At 39.1% G+C, this 19574-nt stretch overlaps 1 protein-coding gene across 4 annotated transcripts in view; it reads left to right on the forward strand.

Annotated features, from left to right (window-relative positions):
- Positions 1-716: 716 nt before the first annotated feature.
- ehbp1l1a (EH domain binding protein 1-like 1a) overlaps positions 717-19574 on the forward strand; it is a 47769-nt gene continuing 28911 nt past the window's right edge. For 2 of the 4 annotated variants that reach the window (XM_051943600.1, XM_051943601.1), the window contains exons 1-7: positions 717-1027; positions 13199-13256; positions 13488-13583; positions 13715-13768; positions 14864-15042; positions 15167-15312; positions 17728-17796. In XM_051943600.1, the coding sequence (XP_051799560.1) occupies positions 924-1027; positions 13199-13256; positions 13488-13583; positions 13715-13768; positions 14864-15042; positions 15167-15312; positions 17728-17796 (706 nt within the window). In that variant the 5' untranslated portion in view covers positions 717-923. The remainder of the gene's footprint in view (positions 1028-13198; positions 13257-13487; positions 13584-13714; positions 13769-14863; positions 15043-15166; positions 15313-17727; positions 17797-19574) is intronic. The other 2 variants (XM_051943602.1, XM_022210211.2) reach the window with 1 other exon arrangement.

The raw sequence follows: 19574 nt of genomic DNA on the forward strand, positions 1-19574 counted from the left end.
TACTGATTGAAAAATCAAGAAAAATTCAAAAGAATTTGTCTTATCTTGATAATATGAGGTAGAGAGAGGCATTCAATGAATATTGATAATGTTATTAAAATATGAAAAATAGAAGAGAGAACATGGCTTTTGCTCTATTCATTCTTTTTTTTTAAAAAAAAAAAAACCCTGTTGATTGATGATGTTAATTCTAGCCAATCATGTGATTCACTGCTTTCTTCTTCTTCTACTAGTTCAAAAGGTTATATTTACAGGATTATTGTGGGGCACATGTCCATGCATAATAATTATTATTTAATATATTTTATTGATTAAAAAATGTTCTCACAATTACAAGAGACATCAATGAAACAACATAACAAAAAAGGGAGATTTAAATTTAATTTTAACCGTTTTATTTGAGATTCAATTTGGTCATCAGGGCGGTGATACAAGGTAAAAAATGACATTTTAGGGAGAATTCCAGACCTATTTGGTATTTAAAATATTTTTAAAACATTCCTTTCTTCTAGATTGTTTTTAGATTTGGTCTCAGGACAAGTACATTTACACAACAACTGCATATTTTAGTATTTTGTACATATATTATTTAAAATTTGATGGATGGGATGTAAAATGTCCTCCAGTTCTGCATGGACCCAGCATCTGCATCCCTCAAGGACATTATTTTGGCAGTCACAATCATGCGTGTTCCGGTTTCTTCCCGGTAACTTGTCTCTATGTGACTTGAGGCGTGTGTTTGTTTCCAGCCTGTCTGAGGAGTGGACGTCGTTGAGGAGCTGCCAGTCAGGCAGGTGGAGCTTCTCCATCCACTTCAACAGGTGAAGCCCCCACGGAAGGGACACGGGAGCGTGGACAGATATTTCCTTCATTTTAATGTCGGGGTTTCGCGTCTTTGCTAGAATTAGCTGACAAGTCCAACCATGACTTCGGTCTGGAAGCGGCTCCAGCGAGTCGGAAAGAAAGCATCCAAGTTCCAGTTCGCCGCTTCGTTTCAAGAACTGATACTAGAATGCACTAATAAATGGTAAGTAACTGTTATAAATCATATTTGTGAAGCGTAGTGGATGCTTTATATATATATTTTTCAGCGGTGTCTTTGAAAACAGTTGTCTTAACAGTGTGTTAAAGGGACTGACAGACGTCACCCAAAGTGATGCCGAACTGCATTTAGAAATATTAGCGTTTTAGTTTTAAGCTGTTTAAACGTGCGACAGAGGACAACATGGCCTTAAAGGATCATTTAGATGTAGGTCAGCTTACATCAACTAGCCTGTTTGTCAACTAAATGAAACCTCTTATTCGTCGACTTGTTATTCCACCAGTATTACTGAGTCATGAGCAACATGTTTATAAAAAGTTTTCAATGAAATGCTCTATCGGCTGATTATCATCGGTTCTCGGTTCTTGTTTTTATCCCTGCTTAGTATTTAGCTGTGGCATGATTGTGAATAGGAGGCAGTGGGATACTGGAAGGATCTTAGAAAGACAGGGTTTTTCTAAAAGTCAGGCGACATCTGGACGCAAATCTGTTGTCAGCTGTTGATAAAACCGAGCCCTCCTGTGCAGAGACACTTCCGCATTTGTTTGTCTATATTGAGCCAGTGCTCTGTTGTTGTTACCATGTGCTATGGCAGCCTGTTAACTAGGGCACCCTGTCATGCTAAAAAAATAACCTGGCTGTGAGAATGAGTGATCATTTCAGGAAGAACAGTTGGTGTTAGGTCAAGAGGTGGGCTTTCGTTTAGATGTATAAATAAATATATCAAGGTAAAATGTTTTGTTGCTTTTGGTACATAGATAATTGTTGGTCAATTTGAATACCTATTTTTAACCCTCCGACCAGGGGTGTCAAACTGATTTTAGCTCAGGGGCTCAAGTGGGCCGGACTACTAAAATCACAGCATAATAAATTATGGGAGCTCCAGGTTTTTCCTTTGTTTTAGTGCAAAAAAGTACATTCTGAAAGTGTTCACATTAAAGAAATGAGCTTAAAATAAGTTCCATTTCAGCGATACTATGCCTCAGTTTATCATTTACAACACATTACAAGATCACTGTGTATCTTTACAGTCAGGCACAAAACATTTAGTCACAGGTATCTAGAAGTGAATGATGGAGTATTTTACTTTATGATCAATGTGACAAAAGCCAGACAAAAAAAGACAAAAACAAGACAAAATATTCCAAAAATGAGACTCAATATGACAAAAATGAGACACATAAACGACATGAAACGAAACAAAAAAGACACAAAAATTTGACAAAAAAGTTACAAAGCAACAAAAAATTGACAAATGACAAAAATCAGACAAAAAATGACGAAAGCAAGAAGCAAAATGACAAAAAAGTAGACAAAGTGATTTGTGCAAAACAATGCACAAAACACAAAATGAACAAAAATAAGACAAAAAACACAAGCGAGACAGAAAGGAAACACAGAAGGACCAAAACAGAAACAAAACGACAAAAACGTGAGACAAACGACAGAAGTCAGACAAAAAAACAACAAAAACAAGGCAAAATATTACAAAAATGAGACACCAAATGACAAAAGAACAATGTGCAATCTAGTATTTTACTTCATGATCAAAACAGCTTGTTATAGTCTAGAAATTATTTTAAATATATACTTTTACAAGTTTACAATTTGCTGTTAATGTCTTCTCCGTAATTTTTACACTTTACAAAGTCGTCCTGCGTACTGGATTGGACCTTCTGGCAGGCCTATTTGGCTGCATGTTGGACAGCCCTGCCTTGCCCTCGTGATTTGACCTCCACTCTTCCATAAGTGGCTCAAAAATGACCCATATAAGAATCAATTTTTTTTTTTTTGCCATTTTTGTCATTTGGGTTAACAGTAAAGTAACGTTGGTATTGTTTGTATTCTCTTTTTGTCCACACAAGAATAATTTCTTGTTTGAAATATGTATAATTTTTATGTTCTAACAGATTTTCAACATTTTGATAGTTGAAAAAGATGAATGTTACACAGAACAGAAACAGAAGAATGTCAACATCCATTTTGTTGACATTTTTCCACTCTTTTCCTCTAGCTGTTGTTGCTCTCCGTCCCTCCAAGTTTCTGCATCACCTCTTGTATGATATTATCACTGATAGAAGCTTGGAGTAGTAATACAAATATTGCAATTTCTTTAAAAGTATAAAAGGTAACTTCAACATTTAAATGGAATGATAATAAAAACATGTTTTTTGAGGAATAAGCGGAAGAAACTGAAAGGTATTGCAAGAAAACAACCTGACCTGGTCATTTTTGACCCACTTATGCATCTAAGGATTAGTAAAAACAAAGCAAAATAAAATATTTACTATTAATTTAACCAACTTATATTGAATTTAGCTACTTCAGCCTGTTTGTCAAGCCACACCGTTTAATGCTAATGTAGCAACAAAAACCACACACAAATAAATAAAACTCCTTCACCAGGGAAAGTCTGTGGGTGTGGACGAGAGGCCCAGACAGACATGGGCTAGCATGTCTTAGGAAACCTGCCATGGGGAGAGTAAGAGAGGAAGAAACAGTTCCATTGTCAAGGGAGATGACAGTGATTTTGAGTCAGAGAACGAGCACACATGCTGTTGGTTCATGCAACTGAAGCATCGGACATTCTGTTGAACAGTTTTCATATTGCTGTTGCGGAAGTGTCTATCATCAGCTTGTCTGTTGTTTTATTTCCACACCTAGTCAGGTCTGCTAGGTGGAGGACAGGACATAGTCATCTACACCATCAGCAACACCAGGGCTGTAGCAAGGATTTTAGGACAATGGTGTCCTAAATTAAAATTCCCTCCAGTGCAAACCGTAACTCTCACAAGAAGTTTGTGACTTGTCAGCTTGGCTGGCTTGTCTTTACTTCACCATATGAAAGAAGTACATGTACGATATGTACAACGGGATAGGCTGACAAAGCCAAACTAGTGCACCCTATTATTTCCCCAGTACTGCTTACTGAAGTATTTTCTCATCCCATATATTTTATTTAAGTGATTTTTTTTGGCCTTTTTTTGGCTTTATTGACAGAACAGCAGTTAGAGAGAGACAGGAAAGTGGGTAGAAGAACAGAGGGAGGACCTACAGCATATATCCGTGGGCTGGATTCAAACCTATGGCTGCTGGGTCAGGAATTATGACCCACTGTTTATATGGGTCGCACGCTCAACCTGTTGAGCGAGACCTCATTTTTATATTTGCATTTATTTATTTACCTTTGCCATGCAAAAACCTAATCAACTAGCTGAGCCATAGTGACTCTGAGGCCTTTGCAGGTATAACATAATCATCTCCCAAAAGCTAATTTCTCTCTGCACGAGCACATGATTTATATCTCCCAGTTTATAGACAGGTACATGGCAGAATTTTTTTCCCTTCTAGATATTCCAACACAAGTATTTACAGCTCCTCTGCATTTTACATAATTAGAAACTGAACGTGTTTGAGTTTAAAACTGTTGGTCGGACAAAAAAATACAAATTGTAGACAGTATCAGTAATTGGATTTAATCTATACATGGGCAATGGGACAAAATTTGTCTTTGAACCCCACTTAAATGTTCCCTGCCAAATGTATTTATGAATGAGGACCATGGACCAAGATATGAACCTCATGTCATAAAGATCTTACAACTGCTTTGACATGAGTCAAATAACTAAACACCACATGATACACAGAGCCACTGCCAACTTGTGGCTGTGTTTTGCCTTGTAAGATGCAAAATGTGAGACATACTATTGGTTGTAGTTTCTAAAGTTTGAGGAGGTGAAAGCACAGAAATTTACTGTTGAGACCCAGTTCATGCTATTTAGTCAACAAGAGAATGAACTATCCATCCATTCTCTGTACACCGCTTTATCCTCACCAGGGTCATGGGGGGTGCTGGAGCCTATCCCAGCTGATTCGGGCGAAGGCGGGGGACACCCTGGACAGGTCACCAGTCTGTCACAGGGCTACATATACAGACAAACAATCACACTCACATTCACACCTACGGGCAATTTAGAGTAACCTATTAATCTCAGCATATTTTTGGATTGTGGGAGGAAGCCGGAGTGCCCGGAGAAAACCCACGCATGCACAGAGAGAACATGCAAACTCCATGCAGAAAGATCCCAGACCCTCCCCGGGATTTGAACTGGGGATCTTCTTGCTGCAAGGTGAAAGGGCTAACCACTACTCTACTGTGCAGCCCGAGAATGAACTAATTTAAAAAATACTTACCAAAGAAATAATGTAATCAGTCACTGTTGACTGTTACTTCCTAAAAAAATCCTGAAATAGCTTTGGTTTTGTTTTCAATATTACTTGACTCAGAGTTATGTTATAATATAAACTGTGTGGTTTTTGACAGGTAATTTGTCTAAAGTCGGTCTGGTAATTGCCCAAAAGTTGATTTTATACCCGACTTTTGATATGATTCCATAACAGCACTTTTTCGGTACCTCACTTTCTTCGACCAAACCCCTCTTCAGCAATTAAAAAAAGTCAACACAAGCTACAATTTCAGTCCAAATCAATTAGTCTAAAGTAGTATAGAATATTTTCTGTTCAAGAAATAACCGCTAGGGCTTACAACAACAAGCACTGTCAGATTCATTTGATGGCAATGAATGTGGTATCACTCTGACGGTGTACATGGTACTGCCCAAGCCTAACCCAATGATGATTTTGCCATTTTTTTGAGCTGATTTGTGAGGGAGGCAGGCTAGGCTCTTGATCACATAAATATTTGATATTCACCATTGCTTAACTATTTCACCACTGAGACCAAAGCACAAAGCATTTTGGTCAGGATACTTCTTCTGCTCTTGGGCCCATGTTGTTTTAATGGTTTCGTTCAGTTCTGTCTATTGGTGATGACTATAGAGCTCTGCTGCAGTGTTGTCTAAGCAAGAATTGTTTCCACAAAAAATGTCAAATTATCAAATTAGTGAAGCAAGTTGTGTATGTGGAGTAAGTCAACAGGAAGCGGACATTCATAGCCAACTTTCTTTAATAGAATATTTTTGCCTAAAGTCTACTGTATAACCAGATTTAATCTCTGGGTTTGAAGACAAACTGTAGTTGCAGATAGCAAATTGAGATTAGTTGTAGGGCCTGGTGTAGGTCACAATGATCACTCAGACCTGCTTATGTTACAGAGTTCTGTTAGAAGTGCTGTTAGCATTTCAAGTGTTGCTTCAGACTTGGGTATGCAGAAGTTCCTTCAATTCCATTATCATTACTCACCATGCACTTAGCATGTGCTTCCAATCCTCCAGCCCTGGCTTGTAGAGTGGCCTACCTATTTGTCACACTGTTTACGTACGTTTTCCACAGTATCACACACATGAACCAGTATCAACATGTTCCTGTTCCTGCTAGGTCCCAGCAACACTTTGAGGTTTTATACACTTTTCTTGTTCTGTACTACAGTTAACGATGTCCCCTGAGGCACACAGCAGTACTGGATGTGATATGACGAATTACACAATGAAACTAGAACTGTGTGTAAATGTTTATGTTGTTGAAGTTGTGAACCCTTTTAACAGGAAGAATCTTTGATGTGATAGAGCTTGGGATGGTTTGAAACAAGTCTAAGACATTACCAAAGGTTCCAGTTTTTTTCTAGGTTTCTCACCTGAAGAGTCAGATTGGAAGAACTTTTCAAGTCTGACAGAATTAAAAGCCAAAATTATAACGATGATCAAATTTATGATTACAAGTTGCCAAGGAAAAACTTAGATTCTATGATACTCTTGCTAGTTTTGCTCATAGAAAATGTAGCATGTAAGTAAATATCACATGATTTTGATTACAACGGGAAAAATGTTGATTTATAGCTTAGGACTCAGTCTCACTGTGATTAGATTTACTGCCTCAAAATTGTATGTTTTTAAGCATTAATAATCAACACACAATTTTGATTTCCTATTTCATAATATTGACTTTTCTTTGGAAGCAGAAGTTTTTTTCCCCCACAAAATTCTGACTTTTAGTGAGTGTTATAATTGAAACCTGTTGGGATGTGCTGGCATAAATGGGCTTCCATACAACGTCATAATTAATGTAATGACAGAATAAAAAAATACACAATCTCCCAGGGTCATATCTTTTATATCCACCTACGGTAGTTGTGTGTAACTGTTACATGTTTACAGTAAATGTTCACAGTCAGTGATTTCCTTTCATAAATTCATCAGTCACATCAACCAGGTCAGCTTGTTGGGGCTGCGTCTCCACATGTTCAATATCACGTCATGCTCTGCAACTCAGAACGCACAGCAAAGAGCTACACCCTGAACCCAGGAATCTTTCAAACCATGTCATTGTATTGCCATGCTTATATTTGTAGAAATGTATTTTTTCACATGTACACTATCATTCAAAAGTTTAGGGTCACTTAGAAATGTCCCTATTTTTAAAAGAAAAGCATTTTTTTCCAATGAAGATAGCATTAAAAGAATCAGAAATGCAGTTTAGGCATTGTTAATGTAGTAAGTGACTATTTTAGCTGTAAACGGCTGATTTTTTTAATGGAATATCTACATAGGGGTACAGAGGAACATTTCCAGCAACCATCACTCAATGCTACATTGTGTTAGCTAATGGTGCTGAAGGGCTAAGTCCTGATTAGAAAAGACAGTTATATAAGCACATTAATTAAAGTGCGAGTTTTCATGGAAAACATGAAATAGTCTGGGTGACCCCAAACTTTTTAACAGTAATATACATATATGCTAAAGTGGAAATATTGACAAAGTTTGAGGAATTAGAAACATTATAAGGTAAGAAATTCTGACCTGTAAAATGAACAAGCAATATGTCAGACTCTATTGTCAGGCTCTGTTAGAATATAAATAAATGCGTTGTGACAAACTGACAACAGACAGGTGTTGGTCATGTGACACATACCCTAACCACCCCATTGCTATTTTGAAAATTGTTCATTTTGCAAAGTGAGGCTAAGCCAGGAAGCAAAAGCTTCTACAAGAACAGTTGAACCACTGATCACCCGACCCACTGTCGAGTCTGTTTAGGCCAGTTGTAAAGGAATAGTTCCACATTTTGGGAAAAATACATAATTAAGTTCTTTATAACAAAGATGTATTGGTAATTCCATGTATGTGTGCCATCTGAATGTTGCATGTTGGTGACATTACCGACAGTGCACTTTCTTCGGCCTGCAGCAAGAATGCGTAAAATGTGGATCAGCTAGCTAGACCATCTCCCTGAACTAATCAGCCAAAACCACATCCACTCAGAGTACAGAGAAGTATCAGAGAGTCTGAGTGCACTATTTAGAAGTTGTCTTAACAACACAGTTAAGCATTTCCTCGTATGGTAGAATTCAAACAGCTCATACTTCACGCTGACAAAAACAAGCATGTGCTACAGAGTTATTTACAGGCACCAGCTCTGATGTGAGTGTGTATTAAATGTAATCTGTCTTGAGAATTTGAGCTCAGCAAACCACCAGTAAACCAACCACCACTGAGGCTGTAACACTGTTGTACATATATAGGTCAGCACTGAAACATGTCTGTGATAAATAGTGCAACAGGTGGAGGATTGATATTAAGCCTCTGTGAAGTTCAGGGTGGAAGACGTTGTCTATTTCTGTTCTCTGTCTCTCTCTTTCACTGTCACTATTTACTCAGCCTTTATCTCCAGTCCACACATTGGTGATGGCAGTCATCTGATGCAAGGCAGGACAATACTGGTAGTATTAATTCAATATTTAGGTGTGCTGATACATAAGCACTGAGCCACATCAGAGACTTATTTCAGTTTAATGGCTGAAGGCTTTGAATATTTTTCATTTAGTTTTGTTTTATGCATCTTTTGATAATCCTGAATTTTCCTTCAGTTACATTAATTTTGACCAGAGGATTTTTTTTTGGAAAAAGTACAGTTAACTTTGTTTCCTTGTCACAATTTCTTCTCTACATGAATAATTTATACATAACATTGTAGGCGTTTTTTTTGTCACCCAATGTGACTGTCAATGTGACAGGACTAGAATAGTGTTTTCATAAATTAACGCAGAGCATAGAGTGTGCTGATCAAAACTCTCATTGATTCCCATTAGTTTTGAGTAAAAATCAGAAATGCAAAATGTATATTTTACATATACATTTTATACATAAACAAGGCAGGTGACAACTTTACTTTCTTAACTGTCTGTATAAAATAGCTGCTACGTAAGATTTAAAGATGTGCAGAGTTAATTTAGGAGTTCACAATCACTTTCCAGATGTGGAAAACGGACTTCAAAAAATGTCTATATCTTGATAAGTTTGATTTTTTTCTTTTAATTCCAGGACTATGTTTTTAAGTTACACATACCTGTGACTAAATATGTTGTGTCATTGTACAATCACTGTGATCAGTTGTAATGCACAATGAACACAAATAAATGTTAAACTGAGTCATAGTGTTGTTGAAATAGCACTTACTTTAATCTCTGGTTGTTTCTTATATAATTTTTAAAAGGAAAGTTCATTACATATAAAGATTTTTCTAATATACTTGTTCTCCTTTGCACTTAAACGTCGGAAAAACTTAGACTTATTGTTACTTCTCAGTAATTATGTTATAAATTTACTGGTCCGACACCTTTAGGATCAAATTAGGCTGCATGCGGCCCCTGGACCAAAATGAGTTTGACACCTCTGCCGTAGAGTGTATAATAAAGATGGACGTAGCTAACATGACGACATCTGTTTGTTTTCTGCACTGAGAAAGTGAAGTCTGGAATTTGCTACTTCCTGGTTGATATCTTGGATTTTTGGAGCCAGAGACGAAAAAAGATTTTAAGAGGGCAGAGCTGGAGAGCAGACTGACTGAGAGTCAAGGACTGTCTTCCTACCCACATTTACCGGCTTCTGTTATGTTTACCGATGCTGCTGCTAAGTATCGATGTCCAACCCCACCAGAAATGCAAGCAGGCAGATGATCAGACAGGTTGTAAGCAAACCAGTGGTTTATCATGATTATATAGATAGATTTAATCTGAGATGAGACTGAAATGCTGCAAACAATCTCTCATTGCATATTAGGTTGACATCAATAGTATTACATGTATTCACCCTAAATGCATCAAACTAGTGTACTACTGGATGCACAGTTAGTTAATTAAGCTAGTTGCGAGTTCTGAACGCTGTAAGTGATATTACACCAAGGATGGTTCTTTTTAATCTGGTATCTGCGGTGCATGTGGCCATGACAGATCACGAATATGTATTTTGACTTGAGTTCAACATAGGCAAATACAGACAAGTAGGAAATGGAATCAAGTTAAAAAAAAGAAGAAGATTGCGTTGCTCAACTCAATACACTGTCCTCTTGTTTCAAGAAAAAGTTGTTAATGTTAAGAGACAAAGTTGTTGTTATCTCAGTGTTAAGGCCTTAGGCAGTGTTTACAATAGTTAGCATAGTCTTATCATAACTAATGGGGTAATGACCAAATGAAAATAAAATCTACGGTAGTTTACAAAATAAGCTGATAATTTGTTTGTTGATCACACAAGAAAGACTTAACTTAAGGTACATTTCTAGCTCTTTTCCAAAGTGGTCAAACAGCAATTCAGCAAATTCTACCTGATGATGAAGACTGTGTAGTGTGATTGAAATTCTACCCCTAATAGAGTATTGTTTTTTTTTGTCTAAACACTGCACTAAGTTCAAGGTGAAGACAAAAAAAACCCAGAAAACTGTTCAGACACTCAGTTCAGGTTTCACTTAAGGTCACGGTTACAGAATTGCAATATTTTGTTTGCCATTTGTTAAGTTTGAGGCCTGCTGGATGTCTAGGGCTGGAATCAATCTGTGCCTGTCACAGCTGTGTAGTAGCCAGCAAAGCTTTCAGTTCACCAACACAAGAGTATCGATACAAGTGCTCTATGGAATGTAGGTCTTGGCTCTGGAAGGGCCACTCAAGAGTTTTCTTGTGCAACAAAACTGTTTAACAGCTGTCCAGTGGACAGAATCATTTCTGTTGCTTAAAAACATTTAGCGGATTTCTTTAGGATTGCACCTAAAATTTCTCGTGAAATGTACCTTGCACAGCCAAAGACTTTGACATTCACACCTTTATGTTTTACTGTACCCTTAGGCCAGTCTGGTTGGAACTGGTACCCTGGCTTTTGTTCTAAAGTTGCTGTTTTTCCATGTGTGTTCTTTTGCTAGTTTATTTCTAGCTGTCTGTAGTCATACTCATTGAATAATAATTACATGTCAAATAGAGCTGTTTTGCTCAGGAGTGTTATTGTCTGTAACTGAGGTGTTGTTCTTACAGTCACAAGATTTTCATTTTCTCCTGAGTCCTTCACCTCAGTGAAGATGGGCAACACAGATGGGCTTGTGTACACATGCTGTGTGGTTGTTGGCTGATCTTCCTCAGCCTTAGTATTGGTGGTTATTAACTTTGATGATACACAGATTGTGGAAAATAACTAAAAGGTCACTCAAAGGGCTCTTATGTCCCATTGAAGAGGGATGGTGTTTGTTGCTTGTGCTTCCTGTCATGTAGTGGTCTCTTTTAGCTGAGGCAGGGGCTCTGGAGATACAGCTTCAATCATTCAGCTCATCAGCTCTCTACCTCTTGGTCTAGACATCTCATTCTCTGAAATTTACCTAAGTGTTGACATGGCTGTAAACGTCTACATGTCCAGAATCACTGCCTCGCAAACTACGTTTACTTGTGCCCAAATTCTTTGTGTGAAATTGAAGTCTAAACCACCTAAACTGAGACCAAGTAATGATCAAGACTAAGGCAATCAAAGCCAAGACCTGACCAGTCCAAATCCCATAATCCATGCTCAGGAGTGGCCCAGGAAACACAACAGAGCAAAGTTGTTCACCTGGGTTCCACACTCCCTAGATCCAAATCTTACTGATCATCTGTGGGATGTTCCAGGATAAGCTTGATCTAGGTAGGTCCCACCCTGCAACCCGCAGGACCAACAGAATTCACTGCCACCCTCCAGGTGACATAGGACATCCCTAGAGATCTTGTGTCCACGCCCCACTGGGTCAGAGGAGTTTCAACAGCATATAGGAGACCAACACAATATTAGGAAGGTGGTCATAATGTTATGTCTGATCAATATGTGCATGGGTAGCTAATATATATATAGCTAAAATGTATACGATCTTCTTGGATGAGGGCTGAGAAGGTTTTTGAAGAGCTGCGGCAGAGAGGCAGATTGCTAGCTTACCTTTGTTTATGCTTCCATTTTAAGTGCTAATAAAAATTTTGTGTGCTTCCAGCCGTCTCAGTAAGTGATGCATTGCAGAATTTACATTCAGCTGTGTGCTTTCTTTTGCGTATTGCTTTGCAGGGGAACTCTTCGTGGTTTTGGTAGCAAACTTTTATTACAAATGATTTGACTGCCATCTCCATCCAGACACCCACAGCTGCTGCTCCTGTCTCCCACGTTCACTTTTTTAGAGTGCATGAGAAGGGGCCATCGAGGAGTGACAGCCATCAACAGTAACATGAATTTTAAATTAGAAATGAGTCCAGCTATTGGTTGCATTTGAAGCAGGTAGTTCTTTGTCCCATTACAATAATGACGTTACCAAAAAATATATCAGACAATGCAAAGGCAATTCAGTTGTGGTCTTGAAACTAAATCCAGAGTCTTCTTCATTTGAAACCAAGACAAGGCCAATTAAAAATGCAGACTATTCAAGACAAGACAGAGATCTTCCAAAAGCGTTCGCTGTAATACGAGTGGTACTAGTGACATCATTATCGCCACAATACAATGAGAGAGCTATTTTGTGTAGAAACAGTGTCAGTCATAGCATGCAATTATGATTCAGAATTGTCAAACATCTCAGTTCTTCCTCAAACAAGAGTCAAATCTTGAGTATTGTAGAGAATAGTGAATATGAGTGAGCGATTTGAGATACCTCCTGAATCTTGTTACCATTATAGCATTGGTTTTGATTTTCTTATAGTGGTATTTACACACACCCAGTGTCAACAGTCAAACTCAAATTATAACTGAAATGTTTGTTCAGAAACTTCTTAACAGGTGGCTGGGGTGGGTCTGGAAATACTTTGAGGCAGAGTGTCCGAATGTTACATTCATGCTGGTGTACTATCAATAGTGATGAAAAATGATGATGTACATCTTTTGGTTTGATGGAAACCCTAAAATGCTATTATTCTGTGTGCTCTGCTGTTTTCAGGCAACCGGACAAACTAAGAGTTGTGTGGATCAGGAGAAACAGACGTCACAGCACAAAGGTAAATATAGGAAAAGTGACAAAGAAGCATTTAAAATGTCTCTGAATTGCTCCTATAGCCAGTTGCACGGCTGTCAGTGAGGTTACAACGTGGCCCTTCTAACTTGTTAATCTGGCTGAATCAATTTAAATCTGTCCTTTACTTGAAAGGCAGTTTGCATAGGCTAAATGCCTGGGAAGTTTCTGGAACAATATTTTCGTTGAATCTTGTTTCTGCTAAATATATTTTCAGCTCCACAGCTGGCAGCTGGGGATTAAGAACCCTTACAGAGGCCTGGTGGTTTGGCAGGTTCCAGAGAGTTTAGACATCACCGTCACACTCTTCAAGGTATGATCTTCACCCTCTGTGTAACTGCAGCTGATAAATTATTTGGATTGCAAATGAGAAACGTGTAACTTATTCATCCGGATGGGCAATGGCATAGCGAAAGCAACAAGCAATTATTTGTTTGTCAACAGGAGCCTGCTGCAGAGGAGTTTGAAGACAAGGACTGGACTTTTGTTATTGAAAATGTAAGTCTGCTCTATTTATACTATACCTTGTAGTGGCTTCATGTCATTTATTTAATGTAACTTTAACTGGAAATATGCTGTTGGTTGTTCGCATACACTGTATTCAAAAGATAGACATAGCCTCAGGGTCTGAAAAGTGAAGCCTACATTCTTTGTTACCGCCAGCAACTTTTCTGGTTTCAGAAACAAGCCTGACTTTATAATTCCATGAGAAAATGAATGTACTTATCTCTTGATTTACTACCTCAGTTAACATTCTCCTAGTTATTTTATTATCTCAAATGTTAGTTTGAGATAAGACTTTTCAAAGATAACATTATGTTCATTTTGTAAATTATAGTCCCATTTAGTATAAACTGACGAGAAAACAGGGTATGATATAGGTTGGGGTGCCTTGTAATTGACAGGTCATCCTCAAATTCTCAGTCAGATTCACTGCTTGTTTGTTATGCCCTGTTTTTAAAAAAAGAAAGAAGATAGCAATAACCAAATGCCAAATTTGAGGCTTCCAAACAGCAGTATACAAACCAGTTGGTGACAGTTCAGTTTCCACGTCCATCTTTTACATACAGTCGATGGTTGTTGTGTGTTGCCAAACAGCTCTGCCACACCGCAGATGTGTACTGTGGTGACTGGCACCAACATCTTAGCAGCAGGTTATTTAAATCTCGAAAGTTGAGGTGAGAGGGAGCTGCTGTTGATTAGACTTGATCCAGCACAACCTTGCAAAACTGTGTGGCCCGTTCATGGTTTGTCCTTACTCAAATCCCTGTTTGTACTCACCACTGCTGGCAGAGAGCACCCCACAAGTCTTGCTGTTTCAGACCTGCTCAAACCTAATCGTTTACCATCTAGCTGTGACATGTTGAAGTTGCTCAGACCTTCAGACATGCGCATAACTACCACATCCAAACTATTGACTTTGAGAACTGAATGTTCACTTCGTGTCTAATATATCTGGTACCTTAATGTGTGTTGTTACAAAAGGTGATCAGTGTTATTTGATTTATCTGAATATTCAGGCTCAGGAAGGAGGGATTTCTTTATATTCAAACCTAAAATTCTTGTCATTTTTTTTGGTTTGATTTTTATCAGGAGACAAAAGGCCACAGAAAAGTGTTGGCATCGGCTGATGTCAATATGAAGAAGTATGCCAGTGCCACATCAGCCCAGTATGATGTGACACTGAAGCTGAAACCGCTGTCTGTGAAAGTAGTGGAAGCCACACTAAAACTGAACCTGTCTTGTATTTTTCTCAAGGAAGGCAAGGCCACGTAAGTCAACTCACGAACGTAGCAGCACAGCTGCAATCATATTCCTGCTGTTAATATGTAGAGTTCTGTCCTAGAACTTTAAATTTGTAATGATTTGTAAATGTTCTTTCTCTACTCTCTGCAGGGATGAGGACATGCAGAGTTTGGCCAGTCTAATGAGCATGAAACAGAGCGACATTGGTAATCTCGATGACTTTAATGACAGTGATGAAGAAGCTAGCGAGGAGAGGAGGGCTAGTTTTGGAACAGGACAAGCCACTCATTTTACTGGTAAGACTAGGGACACATTGGAGAGTCCCTCTGGGCTGATGCAACCAAATTACACACCCTGAGACAAAGTATTACCTTGCAGTTTTAGTTGGAAGACTAGCAGATATAGGTGTTGTGTTGTATTAGTATCACGCATTGAGTGGGCAGCTGGCTTGAGTCTGACATGAGCAGAGGGTCATGGTGGCTATTTGACCAAAAGATCATATGACATGACTTTTGGGGTAGTATCGCAATTGATGATCTAAGTCTCCCTACAGATTTAGATAATCTCTGCATCCTGTTTTCACTCATATTGTATGCTATGCTTTCTGGAAGGAAGTGTTAATTTATCTCTACTTCTTTGGCGCTTGTTGTCTTAGAAGATGAATAATCAATACTAACTGTTACAGGGGTCGTATTAGAAAACACAGATTCACCAAATGATGTTTAGCTACTTTACTAAAGAGAAAGATGGCAATAACATAACTGATAACTGCTGCAGAGGCACACAGTAGTTGTTACAATGTACAACGGAGAAACAGCAGATAGGCACTGGAGTAAGAAACTGTTTTTATTTACCATTTCCAGAAAAACTACAACAGGAACTAATAAGCGATATCTGCAGAACTGGAGGCAGACCCTTGTGGGACTGGCGGGGAAAAGCTGAAGCCCAGAGTCTAGTCGGAAACAAGAACTATGTAAACACAACTAACCCATTATCAAGCCAGGGAAGTTGCAACCAAACACTAATCACAGAAGGACATCTAACGCCAAAAAACAGCGGAACAGAAAACTAGGATAAACATTTGGAGCTGGTCTCAGAGAGTGAGTGGGGACTGGAAAGCAGGGAGGGACAAGGCAGGCAGAGGTGATGTGTGGCGTGGCAGATGGAAGTGAGGCAGGTGCTGCATACGGCAGAGCTTGGCAGGTGATGATCCGTGTTGGTCCAGGCAGACGAGGGACCATAGTGGAGAATCCAGAGGTTTACGAGCAGGCTGGAGTCCGGAACTGGAACATAAGAAATAATTGTACGCATGAGGTATCGACAGAACAGGAATCAGTACTAACTGAGGTTGTTCAGTGGTCCGGTGTTGAGTAGTGGTCTCCGTCTGGTTTTTATGGTGGAGGAATTTAGGTGTCATGATCACTCCCACCTGCTTGTGTGTATCCTCAGAGGATTACAGTTTGACAGTACCTGCCTACATACCATGCTCATGCCCACCTGGAGAGAGAGGAAAGGAGGGTAAAGGAAGGGAAACCTGTTACTACCTGGTGTCAGAGATGGAGGTAGTGGTACTTCCTGCCACTTAGCTGCTATTAGCTATTAGTCTTTGAAACAACATAAAATGCTCAATGCTGCACATCAGGCTAAATTAGTCATCAACTATATCAACATATGAACCAAAAACAACTTAAACACTATTACCCAGAAAAACAGCTTAAATGTGACAGAGAAAACTTACCTCATTTCTGATTTCTCCACAGGCAGCTGCTGCACATTGGATTAGTTAAAAAATTAAATAAAATGCCGACATGGCTCACATCATTACCTTACCAACCAGTGTAAGCAATAACTATCTACATTCACAGTCCACACAGTCTCTGATTGGATGGATTCATAACGACACTTCTATGAGGATGCTGGTCTGCTTGCCGCTATTCTTTGCATCTCCAAGATGTGTAGCATGTCCATTGAGCATCATCATAAATACGGCTCAGCATTTACGATGATGCTCATGATATCATGATTTTCTTTAGTTGTGGTGAAGCTGGAATGTCTGGACAACGTTGTTATATTTTCATTTGTTGATGCAGTCTTTACAGTTCCTCTGAAATGCAGATCATGTGACAAATAAAGATCATCCACGATATGAGAGCGCCAGAAATCTCAGTCCTGTAGTGGTTGTAAAGACTTGAAGCAGACCATGTTATAAGTTTTTCATTATATGACTAAAGCTCTCAAGGTGGCACCCACACTATCACCTAGTACAGAGCTTGAGTAAAAAACAATTCTTTCAGTTTATACTATGTTTAATGAAGTTGCCACAAATTCCTGACTATTTGAAAGCTGATATGGTTAAAAAAAAAAAAAAAAGAAAAAAGAATTGTCGCTCCTCTGTCGTCACTTAGTTACGCCCGCCTTCTGACTCTACACTTCATGGTGATTCGTCCGGCCAGTTTTAGGAGCATCCAACCTTGAGCCTTATGGAGGGTAACTAGACCCACCCTGGCAGAGAATTAAATTCGTTGCCGTGGGTTGTCTAGCGCGGCTAGGCTAGTAGTTGGAAGGAGAGACGCAAGGACATCAATTCTCACCTTTCTATTTCCCTGTGAACTGTTTCTGAAACTGTTGCAACTTCCTCTTTTATTTCCACCTAAACACCGCTGTTTTAATTTAATCTTTCTGAATGTTGTTCCTTTCTCTTCCTGTAACAGCCTCTGCTCCCTCTTCCGCAAGAGTGCATGATGTGGCTTGGAGACCTGCGGTTGAAACAGGCTCCACAGGTGAATTTCAGTTCCCTGTTGCTATCAGCAATCCACTCTGTCAACTCATTTCTGTTCCCTTTTACATTTCTTCTCCTCCTCTTCTCAGTCATGTTTTTCTTTTGTTTCAAGTATACCACTGCCTAATTTCAGCATTTCTGCTTTCATCCATAGGTCTTAATTCTGTTTTACGTCTCCAATTTTCTTATCTACTGATACCTCATTTACCTTCTTTTCTTCATATAATCTCTCCCCCCATCTATTCTCCTCACCCTGTCCCCCAATCTCAACTCTTATCTCTCACTCAGTAACCTCAGAGATGAACTGGAACAGGTCATCTGGCATTTCTTTCACCATCTCAGCTCCATCCCATCCTCTGCTGCCTGAACCCCCAGACCCCTCTTTCCACCCTCCTTATTGCGAACCCAAACACAACCACGGAACACTACTGAACAGGGTCAGCCCTCCCTTTATGCCTACTCATTGCCAGCCTTTACGCGTGCTCACCCTCCTGTACTTCCCAAAATCTTCCAGCCGAGTGGCAAATCAGGTACCACTCCTCAGATATTCTTCATCGTGTGTGCTCTTTTTTTCAAGGTCAGATAATTTTGCCTTTTCATTTTTGTGGCACCTTTTGCATAAAAATGATTAATCAATACCTTTCTTCTTGGTTTGCTGAAATGTATTAGCTGCATCTGATAATGATTCCAATTATTTTGTAGCACTAGTTGAAGGTCCGTATTCTAAAGTTTGTTGTTCCGCGTTCACTAAATGGCATAGCTGTACAGTCTGAACATAAATTTTCACAGTTTAAGAATAAGAGCTGTGTGTGATTGGCTAATTCATGTTAGTACTTTTGTAGTCTGTCTGGAGCGGCAGCACCACTCTATCAGTCTGCTAAAGGAGTCAAAAACACACTGACTTGTTTGTATTTCTTTAAACAAATCATAGTCATCTTGGTAGATCTAAGTGAAGGATGAGTCTTTGGTGTTGTCTCGAAGTAGTGAAAAATGAAATTGTTTTGGTGGAATGTTTACGGGTAGGGGGACAAGCTCAGACATAAAATTAAGAGGGCATATTATTATTGCTAGATCCAAATCCTCAGCAAAACTTTCATCATCATGGTAAGTTGCTAGCTGGGGATTTGTTGCTACTGTTGCCCAAAGGGATGCACGGTGGTTAGTGGTTAGCACTGTTGCTTTGCAGCTAGAAGATCCCGGGTTTGCGTTCCGGCCTGGGATATTTTTGCATGGAGTTTTCTCCGGGTTCTCCAGCTTCCTCCCATAGTCCAATAACATGCTGAGGTTAATTGGTAACTCTAAATTCCCCGTAGGTGTGAATGTGAGTGTGATTGTTTGTCTCTATGTGTAGCCCTGTGATAGACTGTTGACCTGTCCAGGATGCCTTCACCCTAAGTCATCTGGGATAGACTCCAGCCCACTCATGACCCTAATGAGGATTGACGGTGTATAGGTAATGGATGGATGAATGTTTTCCATAGCGAAGTGGATTATGAAAATCGCAACATATAGAAAGCGGGAGGTAGGAGAAAACCAGCTGAAATGAGTGCCAATCTTATACCGCAGCCTATATCCGGTGAGCTAGAAGAGTGCTTTTGTGGCCAATAAATACTCAAGTGGTGGCCCATTATGTACCTAAACTGACCTAGTAATTTGTTCAGAATATGCTAATATTAGAGATGGGCTTTTATGCTGAATATTACTGTTTTTCTAAATAAATTCTGGTATATTTTTACTAGAACTGTTTTTGTACACTAACTGGTTCCCATAGTTTTCCAT

The sequence above is a fragment of the Acanthochromis polyacanthus genome, chromosome 23 (genome assembly GCF_021347895.1).
Source record: "Acanthochromis polyacanthus isolate Apoly-LR-REF ecotype Palm Island chromosome 23, KAUST_Apoly_ChrSc, whole genome shotgun sequence".
In the NCBI taxonomy this organism is placed as follows: Eukaryota; Metazoa; Chordata; class Actinopteri; family Pomacentridae; genus Acanthochromis; species Acanthochromis polyacanthus.